The 24,054-nt window shown below is 48.0% G+C and overlaps 1 protein-coding gene across 1 annotated transcript; it reads left to right on the forward strand.

Annotated features, from left to right (window-relative positions):
* The first annotated feature begins 9,261 nt into the window (after nt 1-9,261).
* Nucleotides 9,262-21,393, forward strand: KCNK18 (potassium two pore domain channel subfamily K member 18). Its single transcript, XM_025397990.1, has 3 exons — nt 9,262-9,484; nt 12,913-13,041; nt 20,594-21,393. The coding sequence occupies exons 1-3, from the start codon at nt 9,262-9,264 to the stop codon at nt 21,391-21,393; spliced, it is 1,152 nt and encodes a 383-aa protein (XP_025253775.1).
* The last annotated feature ends 2,661 nt before the right edge of the window (nt 21,394-24,054 follow it).

The raw sequence follows: 24,054 nt of genomic DNA on the forward strand, positions 1-24,054 counted from the left end.
ATTCAAAGGGATAATGCTTGAGGGGCCAGAAAAATTGCAAAGATAATAGGACTTAATAAAATTGCAACTTCCCCCAGTTCAATCTATAATTGAGGTCATCAGTGCTTCACCTTATCTTCCAATAACAGGAAGGAGGGACTTTAACTGATTAAAGATGTCATCTGTCTGGGCATAATGGCTCACACCTGTAATCCCAACACTTTGGGAGGCCAAGGTGGGCAGATGACCTGAAGTCAGGAGTTCAAGACCAGCCTGGCCAACATGGTGAAATCCCATCTCTACTAAAAATATAAAAATGTTAGCTGGGTGTGGTGGTGGGTGCCAGTAATCCCAACTACTTGAGAGGCTGAGGCATAAGAATTGCTTGAACCCAGGAGGTGGAAGTTGCAGGAAGCCAAGATTGCGCCACTGCACTCCAGCCTGGGGGATAGAGCAAGACCCTGTCTCAAAAAAAAAAAGAAGAGAGAGAGAATCAAAAGGATATTCTAGATTTCAAAATTAAAATACATGAAATTTAAAGCTTACTAGATTCAAGAGAATAAGGCAAATCACAGACTAAGAGAAAATATGTGCAAAGACATATGTGATAAAGGACTGTTATCCAGAATACACAAATAACTCTTAAATTTCAACAATAAGAAAAATTTCAATAAATATACACACCTACTATGTATTCATAAAAATTAAAAAAAGAAAAAAATAACCCAATTTTAAAATGGGCAAAAATCCTGAATAAATGCCTCATGAAAAAAATATACAGCTGGCAAATAAGCATATAAAAAGTTATTCAACATCATATGTCACTGGGGAATTGCAAATTAAAATGACAATGAAATATTCTATATCTCTATTAGAATAGCCAAAATGCAAAACACTAGTAACAGGAACTCTCATTCATCAATGGTGGGAAAGCAAAATAATACACCCACTTCATAAGACAGCTTGGCAGTTTCTTTCTTTCTTTCCTTTCTTGCTCTTTTTTTCTTCTTTTTTTTTTTGAGATGGAGTTTTGCTCTTGTTGCCCAGGCTGGAGTGCAATGGCATGATCTCCACTCACCGAAACCTCCGCCTCCCGGGTTCAAACGATTCTCCTGCCTCAGCCTCCAGAGTAGATGGGATTACAGGTGCCCGCCACCATGCCCAGCTAATTTTTATATTTTTGGTAGAGATGGGGTTTCACCATGTTGGCCAGGCAAATCTCAAACTCCTGACCTCAGGTAATCTACCCGCCTCACCCTCCCAAACTGCTGGGATTACAGGTGTGAGCCACCACGGCCAGCTGTGCAAGACCATCTTTTTCTGAAAGAATTGTCCTTTGCCCATAGCCCCTACATAGCAGACCACATGACTCTTGCCAGAGCAAAGCCAGTGGGGCCAGAGGTGGAGCCCCTACCCAAGAGGTGCCCATCTGGGGGCCAAGTGTGTGGGCTGGGTCAAATAAACAAGCTTTGGAGGCTGGCTTTCACTCCTGCTCTCTCTACCAACTTTTTTTTTTCAGACTTTATTTCTTCAGTTCCCACAGTCTCTCCTAAAGTGATTAAACCTGTAGGCCATGAATAGCAAGCTGGCCATACAACTGGATTGTAACACAGCAATTGGATTTTAGGTACCAATGCTGTGTTCATGTAGGAGTGTAATTGGCTTCTCATTATTCTTAAAAGAGTTGGTGGGTACTTTGTGACTAAGTAGCCCACCTCCGAATGCCAGAGAGAGAGAGAGAGAGAGAGAGAGAGAGAGAGAGAGAGAGAGCGCGCGAGAGCGTGAGTGCAGGTGGTCATCAGTTAAGCAGCCAACAAGCACTTCCAAGGCCTGCTGGAAGCCAGATGATGTGAGGGTACTAAAGGTCCCCCACAGTTCCATGGAAGGAAAGGATGTAGATAGATGAATTGCTATACTCAAATATGGGTGCAGGATGAATTACAAAGTAAGATACAAACTCTCTGTGCCTTGCGGAGTCAGAAGAAAGATGCCATGAGCCAGCACAGCCCATGCAGGGCTCATAAAAAAAAAGGAGCTCACAAGATGGCAAAGAGAAGTAGAATAATGGCCAACTGAGAGCGGATCAGCGCTAACAGGTCTCGCTAAGGGCACACTTTCTAGTTCCTGAGGGTGGAATGGCTGGACCTCACGGTCCTGACTTTATCTACAATATTTCCCTTCTCTTGTGGGTTCTCACCCATTCTGGCTACCATCATCACATTGGCCCAACATGGAACTCCAAAGTGACCCGAGTTCCTTTTGTTTTTAGGAGGGAGGAATTTGTTAACAGTCCCATAGGTTACCCAGCCCCTTTTCCTTGGGAGGAAGGCGGATGGGTTAGGTGGAGGCCTCTTTGTGAAGCCTACATCCCTCTATGAATGAGGCAGCAGGTGGCCATCAGTCAAGCTGCCAACGAGCACTTCCAAGGCCTGCTGGGAGCCAGATGTGACAATGGAGCTCACACTGGTTGCTGCTGCTGCTGCAGCACCCGGGGAGGCCGTGCTTTCCCTGCCTGTCACAGTCACCTGTGCTGTTATAACAAAATGCCCCAGACTGGGTAATTGATAAAGAACAGAACTTTGTTGCTCGCAGTAGTTCTGGAGGCTGGAAGTCCAGGTGCAAGGTGCCGCCAGTGTTGGGTGAGGACTTTCTCCACCGATGACACCCTCTTGTGGCAGCATCTTCCCATGGCGGAAGGCAGAAGGCAGAAGGGCAAAAAAGTCCTGGCTAGTTCTCTCCAGCCCTTTTATAAAGGCACTAATTCTATTCATGAGGGCTCCACCCTCATGATTTAATCACCTCCCAAACGTCCCATTTCTTTTTTTATTTTTATTTTTATTTTTTTGAGACAGAGTCTGGCTCTGTCGCCCAGGCTGGAGTGCAGTGGCCGGATCTCAGCTCACTGCAAGCTCCATCTCCCGGGTTCACGCCATTCTCCTGTCTCAGTCTCCCGAGTAGCTGGGACTACAGGCGCCCGCCACCGCGCCCGGCTAGTTTTTTATATTGTTTTAGTAGAGACGGGGTTTCACCGTGTTAGCCAGGATGGTCTGGATCTCCTGACCTCATGATCCGCCCGTCTCGGCCTCCCAAAGTGCTAGGATTATAGGCTTGAGCCACTGCGCCCGGCCCCGTTTCTTAATACTAAACATTGGGTCTCAGATTCTAATATATGCATTTTGAGGGGACACATACATTCACACCGTAGCACTCCCCTAATCCTGGATTAGATGGATTCATCTTTGGCTGACAGAACATTACCGGCTTTCTCCACTGTGTGCACTGTACCTGCCCGGAGTGAGGTACCCCATTAGGTCTCAGGCCACAGGAGGTGGCTGTGTTAGTCTGTTTTCATACTGCTATAAAGAACTGCTTGAAACTGGGTAATTCAGAAAGGGAAGAGGTTTAATTGACTCACAGTTCCACATGACTGGGGAAGCCTCAGGAAACTTACGATCATGGTGGAAGGTGAAGGGGAAGCAAGGACATTCTTCACAAGGCGGCAGGAAGGAGAACGAACACAGGAGAAACTACCAAACACTATAAAAGCATCAGATCTCGTGAGAACTCACTCACTATCACGAGAACAGCATGGGGGAACCATCCCCACGATTCAATCACCTCCACCTGGTCTCTCCTTTGACACGTGGGGATGATGGGGGTTATGGGGATTATGATTCAAGATGAAACTTTGGATGGGGACACAGCCAAACTGTATCAGTGGCTTTAAAGCTTGATTTTATCTTATCTGCACCTTGTGCAACCCGTGTGCTCTGCAAAAGGACGGCTCATATAGAGGGGAAAAAACTTGTTATCATTTCCATCCTCAGGAACTAGAAAGTGTGCCCTTAGTGAGGCCTGTTAGCACTGGTCCGCCCTCAGCTGGCCATTATTCTACTTCTCTTTGCCATCTTGTGAGCTCCTTTTTTAATGAGCCCTGTATGGGCTGTGCTGGCTCATGGCATCTTTCTTCTGACTCCACAAGACACAGAGAGTTGGCATCTTACTTTGTAATTCATCCTGCACCCATATTTAAGTATAGCAATTCATCCATCTACATCCTTTCCTTCCATGGGACTGTGGGGGACCTTTAGTACCCTCACATCATCTGGCTCCCAGCAGGCCTTGGAAGTGCTTGTTGGCTGCTTAACTGATGGCCACCTGCTCTCTCTCTCTCTCTCTCTGACGGGCATGTAGTGCGGAGGAGTGGCTGGACCTCACGGTCCTGACTTTATCCACAATATTTCCCTTCTCTTGTGGGTTCTTACCCATTCTTGCCACCATCATTACATTGGCCCAAATGTGGCCAAATGACTCTTGTATACTTGAGACAAGACTGGAATGTTTCAATAAAAACTGAAACTGGGAAATAGACACACGGAGTTACACACAACTAGATAATCTGGCTAGTAATGTGCTGGAGTTCACTTACCTTCAGCTTGTGGCTCATCAGTGTCCCTCCCTCCCAGCTCCCTGTTGCTTTCTAGATGATGCATGACATTGTGATACCTACCATCAAGGAGGATGGAGACACAGGGGTCTGTGAAGTCATTCTGTACACTATTCTAGATACTCGAAGTATTTTTGAAAAGACTTAAAATAAGGAGTAAAAATACATTTTCAGACTTTCACCATCTAACACTTTTCTCCATCAACACTGACCTCACATGCATTAAATAACACTTAGAATGCCTTACCTAAAAAGTAACAAATAACTTGACTACTTGCTCTTTTTTGTTTTTTAGATGGAGTCTCACTCTGTCGCCCAGGCTGGGGTGCAGTGGTGTGATCTTAGCTCACTGCAAGCTCCGCCTCCTGGGTTCACATCCTTCTCCTGCCTCAGCCTCCAGAGTAGCTGGGACTACAGGCACCTGCCAGCATGCCTGGCTAATTTTGTATTTTTAGTAGAGATGGGGTTTCACCGTGTTAGCCAGGATGATCTCGATCTCCTGACCTCGTGATCTACCCGCCTCGGCCTCCCAAAATTCTGGGATTACAGGCATTAGCCACCACGCCTGGCCACTCATTCTTAAACTTTTTTTTTCTTTTTTTTGAGACAAAGTCTTGCTCTGTCACCCAGGCTGGAGGGCAGTGGCACGATTTCAGCTTACTGAAACGTCTACCTTCCAGGTTCAAATGATTTTCATGCCTCAGCCTCCCGAGTAGCTGGGATTACAGGTATGTGCCACCAATTGTTTGTATTTTTAGTAGCCAATTTCTTTGTATTTTTAGTGGAGACGGGGTTTCACCATGTTGGTCAGGCTGGTCTCAAGCTACTGGCCTCAAGCAATCTGCCCACCTCGGCCTCCCAAACTGCTGTAATTACAGGCATGAGCCACTGCACCTGGCCCTAAAAATTAATTCTTGCCTTGAATCAAGAATCATGGGAGCACACTAAGCTGTTTTTCAAAAGTAATGGCCAGGAAAGACATACCGCATCTATGGATTGAAAGATTCAACACAGTAAAGATGTTGCATCTGCCCATATTGATCTATAGATTTCATGTAATCCCTATCAAAATCTCAGCAAGGTTTTATGTATACATAGATAAGATGATTTTTAAATTTATAGGGAAAAGCCTTAAAAACAGTTAAAACAATCTTGAAAAGAGAATAAGGCAGGAGAAATCACTCTATCTGACATTAAGACCTACTACACAGCTACAGGAATTAGAAAGTGTGCTATTGGTGAAGGGCTATGTGCTATTGATGCATCGGTCAATGGAACAGAATAGAAAACCCAGAAACAGACCCACACAAATATGTTCAACAGATTTTCCAGAAAGGTGAGAAACAAACTCAATGCAGTGAAGATAACCTTCTCAACAAATGAAGCCCAAGCAATACAGGCATCCATAGGGTAAAAACGTGGGAGCAGGACGTGCCGGGAGACTGGTTTGCTCAAGGCTTGGAGATCTTGCCTTCTCTTTCTTCAGGGTGGTACAGGTGCAATGAAGCATTTGCCCCTTTCAGGAAAATTATACAACTACATGTCGTCTTCACTTTTTCCCATCTCCAGAACTCTAGGCTCTGCAGTGTTAGAATTATTGGTCCCCAAGGGGGACACACTCATCTGCAAACCCAGCAAGGGGTGCATTGAATACACCTTATGACTGCTCCCTGGACACTTTGAGATCCTTGTGTCCAGGAACCAGCAGGTAAGAAAATGGGTGGCCATCTTGTCAGGGGCTGATACGTTTTGACTGTGTTCCACCCAAATCTCCTCTTGAATTTTTAAGTCCCATAAACCCCATGTGTCATGGGAGGGACCAGATGGAGACAATTGAATCATGGGGTCGTTTCCCCCATCCTGTTCTCATGATAGTTTGTTCTTACAAGATCTGATGGTTTTATGGGGGCTTCCCCCTTCGCTGGGCACTCACTCATTCTCCTTCCTGCCACCCTGTGAAGAAGGATGTGTTTGCCTCCCCTTCCACCATGATTGTGAGTTTCCTGAGGCCTCCCCTGCCATGCTGAACTGTGAGTCAATTAAACCTCTTTCCTTTATAAATTACCCAGTCTTGGGTAGTATTCTTGCAGCAACATGAGGACGGACTAATACAGGGGCAATTGACCTGGTCAGCAGGAGGCAGGGCTGCTTTCACACAAGGAGGGCAGAGAATAATATAGGTGGAGCTCAGGTGACTCACTTGGGTACCTCTTGGTACTTCTTACCCAACTGTCTGTAAGTGGGCAAGCACAAGCAGTCCCAACCTGAAAAGGATGTGGTTACCAAGGGCTCAGACCCCCCCAGGGATGAGGATTAGGATCATTCCATCGGGTAAGCCATTGAGACCAGTAGAAGAGGTAGCAGAGGGCAAGGAAAAGTTAGAATGAATAGTGAAGGAAGGAGATGGTGAGTGTCAGTTGCAGCCTTGAGACTGGTGGCAGTAACACGGGCTGTTTGTTCTATGAACTTCCTTCTTCTAAGCTTGCCTGCAGGGGGTCAGTGCAACTTCATAATAGCCATCCAAACTTATTGATCTTGTGTTTATCATTCCTTCAATGTTTCAAATGCGAATCATTGCACTAGTCAAGATGCCATCCCAGCTCACTGCTGGTGACAAGTTTAATAGTTGGGCAGCCACCTTGCACCAAAGGCTACCTATATATCATCTCCTTACCACTTCAGTATTGAGGGACCCAGTCCTCAAACCCCATCTTAGCTTTTTTTTTTTTGAGACAGTCTCACTCTGTTGTTCATGCTGGAGTGCAGTGGTGTGATCTCAGCTCATTTCAACCTCTGCCTCCCAGGTTCAAACAATTCTTGTGCCTCAGCCTCCCAACATAACTGGAATTACAGGTGTGCACCACCACACCTGATTTTTGCATTTTTAGTAGAGATGGGGTTTTGCCATGTTGGCCAGGCTGGTCTTGAACTCCCGGCCTCAAGCAATCGCTCCCCTCGGCCTCCCAAAGTGCTGGGATTACAGGTGCGAGCCACTGTGCCCGGCCCCCATCTTAGCTTTTTGAGCAGGCTTTCTCAGACCACTTCTGGTGCCAACTACTGTTGGATCCTCTGGGAAGCAGACACCAAGACAGAGTCACGATTGCAAAAGCTTTATTGGGAAGACTGGTAAAATGAAAATGAAGGAAGTAGATGGAACAGGGAAAGTCTCTGGATCATAACGCAGACTAACAAGGTCTCTGTAGACCAACGGGCCACTCTGGAACAAAGACTGCAGGTTGGAGGAGTCCTGTATTGGGCAGAAATGAATAGGCCCTTGGGTCCCCGCCTTGTTTAGTCAGTAGGCGCAGGCTTCTCCAAGAAGAGGGCTTGAAACCAGTAGCAAACCCTCAGAGAACGAAAGGGGCTGTCACGAACCATGCTCTTCAGAGCTGCACAGCGAGTCCTTTCTGGAAGAGGGATCTAAACCTGCCTGCATCTCCACAGCTGCCATCTGAGGCACTTTTTACCCCCACTGGTTGTCAAACAATCCTTTATTGAAGTATTTTCCTTCGTGCTTAACAAGCTGGGCATTCCGCTGTATCATTGTTGATGTCATGAGGGTGGTGACCATCAACATGGCAGCCCACAGATGGTGCAGTCCCCGGGATCTCTTTAATTGTTCCAGAGAGTTCCCTAACTAAATATCGGAGCTGCATCTGTCAGGCAATGTTGACATTCTCATGAAATGATATTTTCATTGTGCTTAATGTTTTTCTGTTTCTTTCTGTCTCTTGGCGGTTCCTTGAGGGCTTTGATGATCAGGGTGGAGGCAGAAGGTACTACCTCAACCTGTGCCTGTCTGTTCTGAATGGTCAGTTTCACTGTCATCCTCAGATCCTTCAAGTCACTGGTTGCCCTAACAATGTCATTACCAATGTGTTTTGGAGACAGACACAGGGGGTTGATCTTAGGGGCCAGCACAGACATGGCACCAACCTCATTCCCAGTGCACCTCAGACTTTAGTCTCGCTGGGGTCAAACTTAGGGTGCGGGGTGGAGGTCGCTGGTGTTGGATGAACCTGGATTCAGGACGACCAAAAAAAGTTGCACACTGGCCTACTCTGAACTGAAAACTGAAAGCTGGGGCACCTTTTCTCATGGCAGACAAAGGTATAGTTGAGGAAGTGCAAATGCACAAGCACAGGCCTCCCCCCTGCTTGCATCACATCTGCTAATGCCCAGCTGGCTGGAGCAACTGAGATGACCTACTCTAAAGCCAAGTTCAAGGAAGTACTCTGCCCACCGTGAGGCCATGGCAAGAGGGGGTATGCAGCAGGGCAGTGAAGCATGGGGACCAGTAATTAGATCCACACAGGATAAAGGTCCTTTGGAAACTACTGAGCTCTGGCCGCATTAGTTACTCTCGTTACTATTACTATTATTAGTTACTACTATTATCACCTGTCCAGGAGACCAGGTACCCTAAGCCAAGTGGTGTCACAGGCAGCTCTCAGGAAAGAATCACTTGACTAAATGCCAAAGATCAGGTTTGGGATCTGCAATTCAAAACTGCAGTTCGGGGATAGAAAAGATTACACGAAGCACAAAACCACCACCACACTATCCTCCCAAAGCCCCTTCCAGGCAGCTCCAGGGCCGGCCCAGCGGATCAATAGCAATCTGGGGTGCTAGGGAGGGCGCCATCTGAGTAGTTCGGATGAACTGAACATGATGAGTTGCCGGCTGCTTCCTGAGTCCTTGGGGAAGCACACGCACCATCCACTTAGCGCTGGAGCCTGGCTGTTCTCCGGGCACTCCTACCCCATCTTCCTGGCGGGGCTTAGATGCTCCTGCCTCTTCCACCAGCAACTCTTGCCCTGCATGCTCCAGGGAGGATGGAGGCCTCCGGGCACCCCCAGGCCAGGAGATGCTGCCCAGAGGCCCTGGGAAAGCTCTTTCCCGGCCTCTGCTTCCTCTGCTTTCTGGTGACCTATGCCCTGGTGGGTGCTGTGCTCTTCTCTGCCATTGAGGATGGCCAGGTCCTGGTGGCAGCAGATGATGGAGAATTTGAGAAGTTCTTGGAGGAGCTCTGCAGAATCTTGAACTGCAGTGAAACAGGTAGGTGCCTCACCGGGACAGGGTGTGCCTTTTCTCCGTGGTGGCAGCAGTCCCCTGAGAGCAGAGGGCTGCCTTCCAGGAGACTGGGTCTGGGAGCTGCTTGCCTGGATCCTCCTCATGCCTGGGCACTTTAGGCGAGTAACTGCTTTCTGAACCTCTGTTTTCTTCTTTGAAAAGTGGGGAGACTAACCACCTTTTGGGGTTGCTGCGAAGAATGCAGGAAAGGCCCTAAGCACCCAGGAGGTACTCGGGAAAGACCAGCTCCCCTTCCTGTGTCTCAGCTCCCAGCCCCATCCAGACCAGCAGCCTCAGGGGAGGGTGGATTACTGGGAATTGGGTGGGGTGGGGTAGGGTGTGTGGGTGAGCAAATCTGGGCCTGGGGTTGGGGGGCTAAGCTGCTTCTCAGGACTGTGTCTGCCTGACCTAGGATTCAGTTTGCAGGGATGAGAAGTTAGGGAACAACCCAAATTGGGTTTGAATCCCAGCAGGAGCACCAGCCCCCCACATCCCCACTTCCTGTTTTAAAGTCCTTTTCTGCTGTCTGGCTCAGGTGAGTGGGGAGGTGCTGTGAGAAGACCTGGGGGAGGGGCGGGGGTCCTGGCTCTTGTCCCGGCTGCTCTCCCAGCTTGCTCTGCAATCTGTGGAGGCAAAGCTTTGTTCTCTTTGGGCCTCAGTCTGCGGGAGAGAAGGGGACCCCCAATCTCAGGCCTGGCGGTCACAGGGACCCTGTGAGAAGCAGAAGAGACAAGGAACATTCTGGCTCTTGGAAGACAGAAGGCACTTTATAGTGTCCTTATTGCATTTTCTCTGTATTTATCACTTGTTTCTACTCTGTGTTCCACAAAGGAAGCTTGTTATTATATTCAACAGAGCAAGATAAAACAAGGGAGAGTAGATAAATGAAAGACAAATGAAACCAGACTCAAAGTCAGCAGAAGAACAGGGTGCAGGGAGCTCCTCCCCTCCCACTCTGGTGTGGGGGCTCCTTCAACATCCCCGACCTTGCTCTGGGAACAGGTGTGGCTCCCAGGGACAAGAGGCTGGTCCAGGGAGGCAGAGTACTCTGTCTGTGGAGGGTCCCACTCCCTGCATCCTTGCCAGACGGGAGCCAGCCTGCTCAGTGAACCTGGGAAACTGCTATCAAAGGGACACTGTACCATCGCAGGGTCTAGACTACCAGCAAGTTCAAGGCTCTCCAAGCCAGCAACACATCAGAATCACCCAGGGAGACTGCCTAGAGTACACATTCCCAGGCTCTTCTCCAAACCCACTTAATCAGGATCTCCAGGGCTGGGTTGGGAGTCTTAAAGTTTCCAGGATAAGCACGGTGGCTCACTCCCATAATCCTAGCATTTTGGGAGGCCAAGGTGGGAGAATCAGGCCTGCACAACAAGGTGAGACCCTGTCTCTACAAAAAGTTTAAAAATTTAGCCAGATGAAGTGGCATGCACTTGTAGTCCCAGCTACTGGGGAGGCTGAGGCAGGAGGATCGCTTGAGCCTGCGAATTTGAGGCTACAGCGAGCTGTGATTGTGCCATTGCACTCCAGCCTGGATGACAGAGCCAGTCATGTCTCAAAAGTAAATAAGTAAAAATAAAGTTTATCGGGTGATTCCAATGCACAGCAGGGTATGGGAACGCAGAGCTGGTCCCACTCCATTTGGTACCGATTTTCACTGGAGATTAAAATGTTCCATAAGGGTTAGTTGCATGTAGACCCTGTGGCAAACACTTCACACGTTCTCTCACCTAATCCTCACAAGAAGCCTATATGTTGGCTAGAAGTTGTCCCTCTTTTACAGATTAGGAAATTGAGGCCTTGGGAGGTTAAGCAATTTGTCTAAGTTCGCAAACTAGAAAAATGGACCCAGGGACTTAACCCCATGTATTTGGATTCCAGAGCCTGAACCTTTCACCACCATCTCAGGCTGTCTCTTTGATGGGGAAACTGAGGCTCAGAAAGCAGCCTCTTGTCCACAGTTACAGAACTTGTCAAGGTCAGAGCTGGGTCTGGAATTGAGGTGCGTAGACTCCCAGGCTGGTGCCAGTTAAAAGGAATAGTGACTTCCTGCTGCATGCCAGGCTCAGTGCCATTCTCTTCAGGCTGAACTAGTCTAGCAGGTGGCCTCTGGGGTCCCAAAGTCCACTGGCTGCCCAGGCCAATTGAGCCATTCAGGAACCTCTCTGGGAAACCAGGATTCCCAACCCTGCTATTAGCCCTGGAACCCATGTTTAGGAAGTCAAGTTTTCCCAGCCCTGGAGGAGACACTCACAGGTAGCTGGTGCCCAAAGATCACAGTATGGTGGTATGATGATCAAACTCCATCAAGTTTTTATTTTTATTTTTCTAGACACAGACTTGCTCTGTCACCCAGGCTGGAGTGTAGTGGTGCTATCTCGGCTCACTGCAACCTCCACTCCCCAGGTTCAAGCGGTTCTCCCGCCTCAGCCTCCCAAGTAGCTGGGACCACAGGCATGTGCCACTAAGCCTGGCTAATATTTGCATTTTTAGTCGAGACAGGGTCTCACCATGTTGAAAGACTGGACTTGAACTCCTGACCTCAAATGATCCGCCCACCTTAGCCCTCCAAAGTGTTGGAATTACAGGCGTGAGCCATCATGCCCGGCAAACTCCATCAAGTGTAATAACTTCCAGGAGCGGGAATGATTTGCATCTGTGTAACAGCTTGCTTTTCCTAAAAGCCTTTTGCTTTTAGTACTTGAGAACCCTGTGTGAGAGGCAGAGCAGAAGTTATCTTCCTTTGAAAGATGAAAGAGGCGGGGCGCAGTGGCTCACACCTGTAATCCTAGCACTTTGGGAGGCCAAGGCAGGTGGATCACGAGGTCAAGAGATTGAGACCATCCTGGCCAACATGGTGAAATTCTGTCCCAACTAAAAATACAAAAATTAGCTGGGCAGGGGTGTGGTGGTGCACCCCTGTGGTCCCAGCTACTTGGGAGGCTGAGGCAGGAGAATTGCTTGAACCAGGGAGGCAGTGGTTGCAGCGAGCCGAGATCACACCACTGCACTCCAGCCTGGCAACAGAGCAAGACTCTTGTCTCAAAAAAAAAAAAAAAAAAAAAAAAAAAAAAAAAAAAAGAAAGAAATGGAGGTTCAGAAAAGTAAAAGGCAAAGACTACACAGCAATGCCAGGGCTAAGCTCTGGCGGGACCCCCATGGGCCTCTCTGTTAGGTGCTTTTCTCACAGGGCTAAGTGGCCTCCTTATCTCCATGGGGACCAAAGGCAGGACCCAGGCTGCAGAAATATTTTAAAGGAGGGCTTCAATCACCAAGCTTTGGTGTTGATACTGACCACAAGGCGAGGGGGCTGCTGGTCCTTGGGGAAGACTATCCCCCTTTCACCGGGGCGGGGCTTGTCTTTACCAGCAGAACCTTTCCCTCAAACTCTTGGTCGTGTCTTTCTCCAGTGGTGGAAGATAGGAAACAGGATCTCCAGGGGCATCTGCAGAAGGTGAAGCCTCAGTGGTTTAACAGGACCACAAACTGGTCCTTCCTGAGCTCGCTCTTTTTCTGCTGCACAGTGTTCAGCACCGTGGGTAAGTGCAAAGCCACAGTCCCCCTCACGGTGGCCCTGTGAAGGGTGGGCTTCTGGGTGGCAAAGGACACTGGAATTGGGGTGTGGAGATGGCCCTCCTCTCCCTCTCTTCTTCCCTCCCTTCCTCAAATCTATATTGCACACCTACAAATAGCAGCTGCACTGGCCGACACTCTTGCACTGAAGATGCACCAGGCCCTGTTATAAGACCTTTATGCTGATTAGCTCCTCTAGTCCTCACCATGAGGTGGGTGCTGTTATTGTTCCCATACTCCAGCAGGTCCGTCAATTTCAAAAAGTCACACAGTTCATGTGCGTTTGAACCCAGCCACTTGGGTCTAGACCCAGCACCCTGCTCCCTCTCTGTATGCATAACTTTCTATGCACCTGGCACATAGAAACTGGGAGGGAGATGCTTCCCCACCCTTATGGGCAAAATGTTGGTTTAGTGGCCCCTTTGAGGACATGACCATTGTGGCTGGAGGGCAGAGAATGGTCAGGAGAGTGGTGGGGGATGCTGCAGCAGAGCTAGGCCTCCTGGGCTGGGGGTGTGATGCCGCTGGGTCAGCAGTTAACTAAGGTCCCTCTGGTGATTAAGGGCTCACTCTGAGCTGGCTGGCCCAGCCCCAGCTTCCCTTCTGATGGGGCAGCAGTGGGGCCAGGTTGCAGGGGCCAAACCAGGCCTGGCAGGAGCCTCCCCTGCCTGGGCAGGGGTCACAGGAGGTGATGGAGCTGCCCTCAGCCACACGGCCGGAGCCCTTGGGTCAGAGTCCCCACCAGGAGCGCGGCCCATCACTCAGCCCCTGCCCTTCTCGGCTGGCAAAAGGGACTGTGGGCCCTCTCCTCCAAGAGAGCAAGTGCTCATCCCTAGGAGGGCCTGGCCCACAGGGGTTGCAGAGAATGGATGGGGCCCCTCATGCTGAAGGTCAGGGTGGAGCACAGTGGCCAGCCTGGGTCGAAGCTGTGTAATCTCCAGCAAGGGACGTCGCCCCTCTGAGCCTTTTACTGGGACCCGTAAGCACTTCTTGACCTGCCTCTCAGGGTTGGCTGATGGCTATGCATGTAAGTGGCAGCCAGGATGCCTTCAGCAGTGACGAACAGAAAACCTAACTCAGCTGGCTTAAACTGCAAGGAGAATGTCGACTTCCAAGTCAGAAGTCCAGTGTAAGGACGGCTCTAGGCTGATACGCAGCTCATGTCCAGTGCCCATTTGCAGTCACGGCACTGGGCATCAGGTTTTCTCCATCCTTCTGCCCACTGAGCCACATGAGGCCACCAAGGTCCACATCCCATCCGAGCATCACTGTGTCTTATACAGAAAGGGGGGCTGCTGTCTCTCTGCATGGTTCATCAGCAGCGACAATGTCTTCCTGGCAGTCTCCCACTGGGCCTCCCATCCACCTCTATGCTGGTCCCAGGCAGGGGGATTGGAGCACCAGGATGACTAAGACTAATCGGATCTGCTCCTAAATCAGCTGGGGGAGCAGTGGGTCTGCAGGGAAGAAAGGAGGGAATGGCTGCTGGGTGGGCAACTGGGCACCCAGCTTCAGAAGTAGCCCCCATGTGGTTTCTCCCGTTCGCCTGAATGCTTTTTTTTTTGAGGTGCAGCCTTTTTCTGTCACCCAGACTGGAGTGCAGTGGCACAATCTCGGCTCACTGCAACCTCCACTTCCCTGGTTCAAGTGATTCTCATGTCTCAGCCCCCAACTAGCTGGGATTACAGGTGTGCACCACCACACTCAGCTAATTTTAGTATTTTTTACTAGAGATGGGGTTTCACCACGTTGGTCAGGCTGGTCTCGAACTCCTGACCTCAGGTGATCTGCCGTCCTCGGCCTCCCAAAATGCTGAGGTGCTGTACAAAGGGGCTAGAAGCTATGAAGTTTACTTTATCTTTTTGTTTTCCTTAAGCTTTTTTTTGTTTTGAGACAGAGTCTTGCTCTGTCGCCCAGGCTGGAGTGCAATGGTGCCATCTCTGCTCACTACCACCTCAGGCTCCCAGGTTCAAGCAATTCTCTTGCCTCAGTCTCCCAAGTAGCTCGGATTACAGGCACCTGCCATCATGCCTGGAATTTTTTTTTTTTTTTGAGACAGAGTTTTGCTCTTGTTGCCCAGGCTGGAGTGTGATGGCGCGATCTCTGCTCACTGCAATCTCTACCTCCCGAGTTCAAGCAATTTTGCTGTCTCAGTCTCCCGAGTAGCTGACTATGCCATGCACGGCTAATTTTTGTATTTTTAGTAGAGATGGGGTTTCATCATATCCATCAGTGTGGTCTTGGACTCCTGACATCAGGTGATCCGTCCACCTCGGCCTTCCAAAGTGCTGGGATTACAGGCATGAGCCACCACACCAGGCCATGCCTGGCTAATATTTTGCATTTTTGTAGAAACAGGGTTTCACCATGTTGGCCAGGCTGGTCTTGAACTCCTGACCTCAGGTGATCCACCTGCCTCCGCCTCTCAAAGCACTGGGATTACAGGCGTGCTCCACTGTGCCCAGCCTCCTCAAGAATTTAGATTGGTCCAGGTGCCCTGGCTTATGCCTATAATCCCAGCACTTTGGGAGGATGAGGTGAGAGTTGGAGACCAGTCTGGGAAATACCATGAGACCTCGTCTCTACAAAAAATTAAAAATTCAGTTGGGAGTGGTGACGTGCACCTGTAGTCCCTGCTACTCAGGAGGCTGAGGTGGGAGCATCACTTGAGCCCTGGAGGTTGAGGCTGCAGTGAGCCATGATCATGCCACTGCATTCCAGCCTGGGAGGCAAGAGTTGGCCTGGATGGCAGAGTCTGTCTCTGGCAGAGTCTGTCTCAAACAAGCAAACAAACCCGAAAAAACCTTAGATGCATCTAAGGCAGGATTTCTCAACCTCAGCACTATCAGCCTCTTGCATGGGATAATTCTCTGTGGAGGAGGCTCCTGTGCAATGTAGGATGTTGAGCAGCATCTCTGGCCTCCACCCACCAGATGCAATAGCACTTTCCCCACTGTCCCCACCCATTATGGCAGCCACAAGTCTCCAGGCATTGCCAAATTTCCCCTGGGGGACAAAATTGCCCCCGTTGAGAACTGATCTATTGCAATCGTTGTCAAAATGTGGTCCCTGAGTAACATCGATATCACTGGGAAACTTGTTAGAAATGCAAATTAATTCTCAGGAGCCATTCTAGACCTACTGAGCCAGACACCATGGTTGTGGGGCCCAGCAATCTGTAGTTTAGAAAGTCCTCCATGTGATTCTGATGTGTGCTAATGTTTGAGAAGCATGCCCTGGCTGCATGTCAGAGTCACCTGCAGAGCTTTTGCAAGCTCCCATGTGCGGACCCTGCCCTAGACCAAACAATTAGAATCCCTAGGGACCAGGCCCAGGCATCAGTATTTTCCAGGACCCTCCAGGTGATTCTAGTGGAAGTCTAGGCTGTGAGTCACTGATCTAATGGAAATGCATTAGCTTGGCTTAAATTCCAAGAAGGCCATGCTACTGCCCATTGTACAAGTCAATTAGGACATCATGCCGCCCAGAAATTACAACTGGAAGAGGATGTTGGGGAATGTTCCGCACTGTCCAAAATCAATAATGGTGTTTGAAAGTCCCTCTGGTAATACTGCTTCCTGCCCTGCATCTCTGGATCATCTGAAATGCACCTGGCCTTAATGCTAAGAACAGGATACCTGACAGGTGTGAGGTCAGTCAATCCCCAGTCATTCCCCACTGGGTCAGCCGTCTTGGATTAGAAAGGAAAGTGCATGGGCTATTAAGTACTTACAGGCTAAGTACAGTGAACTGATTGTATCAAAATATATGAATGCATTCTAAGAAATAATGAGTTCCATTATGCATTTCGGCATTCAGTAATTAGGATAGTTAATACATTCCATTTGTAGGGGTTGTGTGCTCTCTGAGACCTGCTTCCTTGAAACATTTTCAGGAATGTGACATATTGCATATTTTGGATTACAAAAGTATCTCACCCAGAGGCAGCCAAAAAGGCTTTGTTTATAATCCTGTAAACCCACCTTCACCAACGACAGCAGTGGATTCCGGTGGATTCACAGTGCCTGCTCTGTGCTCAAATCCCAGCTCCTTTCAGACACTCCAATCCAAACCATCCTCCTGTCTTGAGATTTCTGCCAAAATTGTCTAGTCAGTCTCTACAGGTCTCTCCTCTCAGCTCCTGCCTTAGCCAAAGTCCCCTTCATCTCTCACCTGGGCAGGAACCATAGCCTCCCCACTTATCTTCCTGTGTCCATCTGAAGCCCTCCAGTTTACTGTCTGTGATGCAGTCGGGATGATCTTTTCAAGATGCAAACCAAGTCAGGAGTGGTGGCTCACTCCTGTAGTAAGCCCAGCACTTTGCAGGGCTGAGGTGGGCAGATCACTTGAGGTCAGGAGTTCAAGACCAGCCTGGCCAACATGGTGAAACCTTATCTCTACTAAAAATCCAAAAATTAGCCAGGCATGGTGGTACGCCTGTAGTCCCAGCTACTCAGGAGGTTGAGGCAGGAGAATTGCTTGAACCCAGGAGGTGGAGGTTGCAGTGAGCCAAGGTCATGCCTCTTCACTCCAGCCAGGGTAAAAGAGCAAGATCCCATCTTAAAAAAAAAAAGATGCAAACTTGATTTTGTTTCCTGTGGCTGCTGTAATAAATTTCCACAAACTCGGTGGCTCGAAGCAATAGAAGTTTATTCTGTCAATATCTGGAGGCCAGAAGTTTGAAATCAGTTTTACTGATTTCAAAAATCAAGGTATTGGCAGAGCCATGCTCCCTCTGAGGCTCTAGGGGAGGACCCTTCCTTGGCAGCTTCTGGTGGCTGCCAGCATTCCCTAGCTTGTGGCCACATCACTCTGGTCTCTGCCTCTGAGGTCATATTACCTCCTCTTCTCTGTGTGTAAAATATCTTGCTCAGGCTCTCCCTTATCAGGACACTTGTAATGATACCTAGGGCCACACACACAATCCAGGATAACTTCCTCATCTCGAGATCCTTAATCATGTCTACAAAGACTCACTTTCCAAATACGGCAGCACTGACAGATTCCAGGAATTAAGACTTGGCTATATTTGGGGGCTGTCATTTTTCAGCCTTCCACACTGATCAAGGCGCTCCCCCATCTGCCATGGAAGCCGTTAGATGCTGCCTACCTCCCGGCCTCACCTTGCTCCCCTCCCCTACCTCCCTGTACACTGGCCACACTGGCCTTCTCTTGGTTCCTTAAACCTGGGTGACAGCTATACTCAGAGTGACATCTTGGTGAAAAATTAGAAAACCATATCCCTCGCTAGGCAGACACAGCCCAGTGCCGCGAGCCCTGAGCTCTGAGCTTGGTAAGTGCACAGAGGCTAGGTTTCAGCTCCCAGTCACCCCCTTGGTATATGTGTAGTACACAAGTTGCCCCACTGTCGCTGTATGGATAGCCCTTTGTCGAACCTGCCATAGGGTCTTTGCACAGGCTGCTTCCTCTCTCTTCACCTGGGTAGTTCTTGGCCCCCTGCCAACATCAGCTCAAAAATCCCCTCACAGGGAAAATCTTTCCTGGGCCCAAATCCAGGATGGATGCCTTGCGGTTGTTTTTTGTTTTCTTTTGAGCCAGGGTCTTGCCCTGTCGCCCCAGCTGGAGTGCAGTAGCACAATCTCAGCTCACTGCAACCTCTGCCTCCTGGGTTCAAGTGATTCTCGTGCCTCAGCCTCCCAAGTAAGCTGGGATTACAGGTATGCACCATCACACTTGGCCAATTTTTGTATTTTTAGTAGACACAGGGTTTCACCATGTTGGCCAGGCTGGTCTTGAACTCCTGACCTCAAATGATCAGGAGCCTTGGCCCCCAAAGTGCTGGGATTATAGGCATGAGCCATCGCGCCCAGCCCAGGATAGGTGCCTTTGTTCTAATCACTCATGGTCTGCTTTTCCACTTCCTGTTATTGATCTCCATTTGTAATTCCATACCCATTAGTGTGATTTTTAAAATTAATGTCTGCCTCTCTTACCAAACCAGAGGCTCAGAGGGGTCATATCCCATATCCATTTTGCTCAGCGCTATGCCCCCAGTGCATGCAGTAAGCACTCAATAATGAATGAATGAATGCATGCATGCAAATACACAGTTAACTGACACTGCCATCGAATGGTTCCTAGTGGAACCAGCCAGAGTGGCATGGAGTGCTCTGGGATGGATGCAAACTGATGAGACTGTTTCAGGGCCACAGCTCCCTCCCGTACTTGGGACTCTGGTGAGGGTGGGCAACCTGAATATCCACCTGCTCTTGGACGGCAGAGCCCGAGGCCAAAGTGTGCCACAGGGAGCTGCACTTCTGGAGGAAGTTGGGGCTTAGCCAGCTGAGGAGTTGCCTTCAGATTAATTTACATAATTGGGCTGGGTTTTTCTGTATTAATCATCCTTTATGACATCAAAATTAAACACAGGCATTAAATATAAAAGTTTTGTCCTCTGCTTGTTGAAGTCATTGATGCTTGCCTGGCTCCAGCATATCTAGCCACCCGTGCTGTGGGGTTTGAGGTCTGTCTGCTCCCGCCCCTCTGTCGGTGCAAGGGGAGGGGAAGGGCTCCTGACGGGGATGGAGACCTCAGCTCATCCCTTCCTTTGTTTTGCTGCCGGGTTCTCTCTGATTGAATGGTCCTGCCCCTGGATGCTCCTGAGGGTGACAGCACTGGTTGGGGACCTGAGAGTCCTGTGGATTTGACCCCAACTCCACTGCGTATCACGTGTATGCTCACGGGCAAGCTACTTCGTTTCTCTGTGCTTCAGTTTCCCCACCTGTGAATGGTGATAACAATACCTCCCTATGAAGGCTGACTGACGCCCAGCCCACAGGAAGTGCTCACTAGGCAGCTAAGGTCTGGAGGGTGAAGACACCAGTTATCAGTTGTGCACTGTGTGTCAAGCACGGGCCTCATGTAATCCTCCCAGCTAGTCAATATGCAAAGTAGGCATTGTCATCCCCATCTTACAGATGAAACCTGAAAATGTGAGCAGTCAAGTAATTTTTTTTTTTTTTGGGAGACAGAGTCTCGCTCTGTATTTTTTGTATCCCAAAGTGCTGGGATTACAGGCATGAACCACCACACCCGGCCAAGGGCGGCTTCTTAAAAGCCAGCACCTTCACAGAGAATAAAAGTGGCGTTGGATATGATTACAAAGCCATCCATCCTCTCTCACTTGTATTCATCCTGTCCTTCCAGGTCAGCTGAGGCCTTCCTTCAGGGGGTGCTCAGAAATGGCCAGAGCACAATCAAAGGCAATCTGTCCACCCCAAACCTGTGCTGGTCCCCTGCCAAGGACATTTCAAGTCAAAGACCTGGATATCAGTTGCTCCTCATCCTAAAGGGAAGCTGGGTTTCACTCCTTTCCCTCCCAGCAAAGCAGGCCTAATGCCAGACCAGTGGCTGAATGCTTTGAGATGAGTATTTTCAAAAACATTGTGTAAAATGTCATGCCAAGGAGGGGAAATGGCAGAAGGTCTCTTTAAAGCTTTTTTGGGGGGGAAAAGGGAAGGGGCCAGATGCAAACTCTAAGTCCATCTTCTTTTTCAGGCTATGGCTACATCTACCCTGTCACCAGGCTTGGCAAGTACTTGTGCATGCTCTATGCTCTCTTTGGTATCCCCCTGATGTTCCTCGTTCTCACGGACACAGGTGACATCCTGGCAACCATCTTATCCACATCTTATAATCGGTTCCGAAAATTCCCTTTCTTTACCCGCCCCCTCTCCAAGTGGTGCCCCAAATCTCTCTTCAAGAAAAAACCAGAACCCAAGCCCGCTGATGAAGCTGTCCCTCAGATCATCATCGGTGCTGAAGAGCTTCCAGGCCCCAAACTTGGCAAATGTCCTTCACGCCCAAGCTGCAGCATGGAGCTGTTTGAGAGATCTCATGCGCGAGAGAAACAGAACACACTGCAACTTCCCCCACAAGCCATGGAGAGGAGTAACTCGTGTCCTGAATTGGTGTTGGGGAGACTCTCATACTCCATCATCAGCAACCTGGATGAAGTTGGACAGCAAGTGGAGAGGCTGGACATCCCTCTCCCTATCATTGCCCTTATTGTTTTTGCCTACATTTCCTGTGCAGCCGCCATCCTCCCCTTCTGGGAGACACAGTTGGATTTTGAGAATGCCTTCTATTTCTGCTTTGTCACGCTGACCACCATTGGGTTTGGGGATACCGTTTTAGAACACCCTAACTTCTTCCTGTTCTTCTCCATTTATATCATCATTGGAATGGAGATTGTGTTCATTGCTTTCAAGTTGGTGCAAAACAGGCTGATTGACATATACAAAAATGTTATGCTATTCTTTGCAAAAGGGAAGTTTTACCACCTTGTTAAAAAGTGAAGGGTTCATTATCTCTCAGATGACAGACACTGGCTGAGCTTTCAGGGTCATGTAGCCTGTCACCTGAGACCCTGAGTCTTGGAGGCAAGTCCCTTATGAGAGCCGAGTTCACTCTTGAGGCCCTGCAGAAATTTGGCCAATGCCCTTTGCGTCAGGGCATTAGGAAAAAAACTATCACCATTCCCCAAAGTCCAATTAATGTATCTGTCCTCCTTTTTTAAATGCACCACCTCATGTAGATGAAGCAACCTTATGGATGCCACTGCTTTTCTTGAAATATGAGAAACAAAACACCTTTATTCTTGGAAGTTGTACTTTCAGTTAAATTAAAATCTTCCTGAGCTGTTCTTTGTTACCCAAAAAGAACTAGTGTGAACATCCTCTTTTCTTGAATGACTGCATGAGTGCATGTAAGACCAGCCCAATCCCAGCCCCTGTAAAATACATAGATGTTGGGTGTCACCAAAATGGTAAAGTAGAAGCAATCTGGCTTCACTGCCCCCCATAGAAAACCAACAACAATGATCTAGTGCCAAGATGATAAACACCAATATCCCAGAACTCAAAACTGAGACTTTGACAAATCCTGGGGCCACAGAAAAGTGAAAAACTGTGAGCAGAAGGTAGTAAAATGGACTCCTCTGTAACATCCCTTCCCCAAACCGTAAGTCACCATGCAGAAAAGTTCCCTGGACATTTCTACACTGGAAAAAATAAGATCAAGGCAGCCAGCCAACTTCATCATCTTGACTACCTACTCAGGAAAGTATTCCTGCCTCAACCCACAGGAAGAATCATGAATACCTGTAGGGTGAGGGACCCCTGAAAGCCTCTGGAGTCACATAGACAGTGGAGGTGGGGCTAGCAGCCTAGTGCGTGAAACTCTGGGGCTACTATTCATCTCAGACAAATAAGACCCTGAATCAGAGAGGTGGTTCAGCAGCATCACATCGTAAGAGGCACTCTCCACAGGCCCTCTGGTCATGAACCCCTAGCCAGCCTCCCCACACAGCTGTAGAATCCCCTTTAATGCCCTTTATCTGTGAAAAGGCAGAGCTTTGAACTTTTGCAAGAGTCATGACAAACCTGGGCTTAGGGTGCTATTTAGTGCTGAAAAGGAGGCAGTGATCTAGAGCTAAAGGAATCAGTAGACAAAGTGCACAGAACATCTAAACACACATATGCTAAAGAGACCAAACTAACCCAGGCAGCAAAGACTGGAATAAATAATCTTCAATGTGAAGACATATGTGTACATGCATAAGAAACTGCTAACATCAGGAACCATGACTTCTTCAAATGGACAAAGCAAGGAGCCAGTGAGTGATTGACCCAAACAAGATGGCAATCTGTGAGCTCACGAATCAGGAATTCAAAATAGCAGTCTTGAGGAAACTCAGCAAACTCCAAGGTAACACAGAAAAGCAATTCAGAAACTTACAAGAGGAATTTAACAAAGAGATTAAAATAATTTTAAAAATATCAAACAAAAATCTTGGAACTGAGAAGTACATTAGCTGAACTAAAAAACACATCACAAGGTCTCAACAACAGAACAGACCAAGCAGAAGAAATAATTAATGAACTCAAAGACAGGCTATTTGAAAATACAGTCAGAGGAGAGAAAAGAAAACAGAATGAAAGGAATGAAGAATGCCTACAAAATCTAGAAAAGAGCCTCAGAAAAGCAAATCTAGGAGTACTGGCTTTCAAGAGGGAATTAGAGCAAGGGGGTGGAAAGCGTATTCAAAGAAATAACAACAGTCACCTTTCCAAGTCTAGAGAAAAAATATAAATATGCCAGGTACAGGAAAGTCAAGAATCACCAAACAGATTTAACCCAGATAAAACTACCTCAAAGCATAGAATAATCAGACTCTCAAAGGTCAAGGACAAAGAGAAAATGCTAAAAGCAGCAAGAGAAAGCAAATAACATATAAAGGAGCTCTGATTCATCTCACAACAGACTTCTCAGCAGAAAACACACACACCCAGCATGGGTAGGATGACATATTCAAAGTGCTGAAGGTAAAAAAGACCTGTCAACTGAGAATACTGTACCCGGCAAAACTGTCCTTCAAACATGAGAAAGATTTTGTTAGACAAAAGATGAGGAAATTCATCATCACCAGAACTGTCTTACAGAATTGCTAAAGGGAGTTCTTTAATCTGGAAAAAAAAGAACATTAATGTGCAACAAAGACAACATCTGAAGGTACAAAACTCACTGATAAAAGTAAATACACAGACAAATTCAGAATACACTTATACCGTAATTGTGGTGTGTCAACCACTCATTTCTCTAGTATGAAGACTAAAAGACAAATGTATCAAAAATAATAACTAGAACAATTTAAGAGATAGGCAATATAAAAATATGTAAATTAAGACAATAAAAAGTAAGAATACAGGGGAATGCAGTTAAAGTGGAGAGGTTAGTTTTTTCCTTTCTTTGTGACCAAAATTGTCATCTATTCAAATAACTTGTTAACTATAAGATGTTTTTTATAAACCTCATGGTAACCACAAAGCAACCACAAAACCTAACAGATACACTAAAAATAAAAAGGAATTAAAACATACTACCAGGGAAAATCACTTCAAATACACTGATGCTACAGAGTGGAATTGACACCTGTGTTCACAGAAGCCTGAGATATT

The sequence above is a fragment of the Theropithecus gelada genome, chromosome 9 (genome assembly GCF_003255815.1).
Source record: "Theropithecus gelada isolate Dixy chromosome 9, Tgel_1.0, whole genome shotgun sequence".
Classification (NCBI taxonomy): domain Eukaryota; kingdom Metazoa; phylum Chordata; class Mammalia; order Primates; family Cercopithecidae; genus Theropithecus; species Theropithecus gelada.

Coding starts and splice junctions, on each gene's coding strand:
- KCNK18 (XM_025397990.1), top strand. CDS start 9,262: ATGGAGGCCTCCGGGCACCCCCAGGCCAGGAGATGCTGCCCAGAGGCC. Junction 9,485..12,912: donor CTTGAACTGCAGTGAAACAG/GTAGGTGCCTCA, acceptor GTCTTTCTCCAG/TGGTGGAAGATAGGAAACAG. Junction 13,042..20,593: donor CACAGTGTTCAGCACCGTGG/GTAAGTGCAAAG, acceptor CTTCTTTTTCAG/GCTATGGCTACATCTACCCT.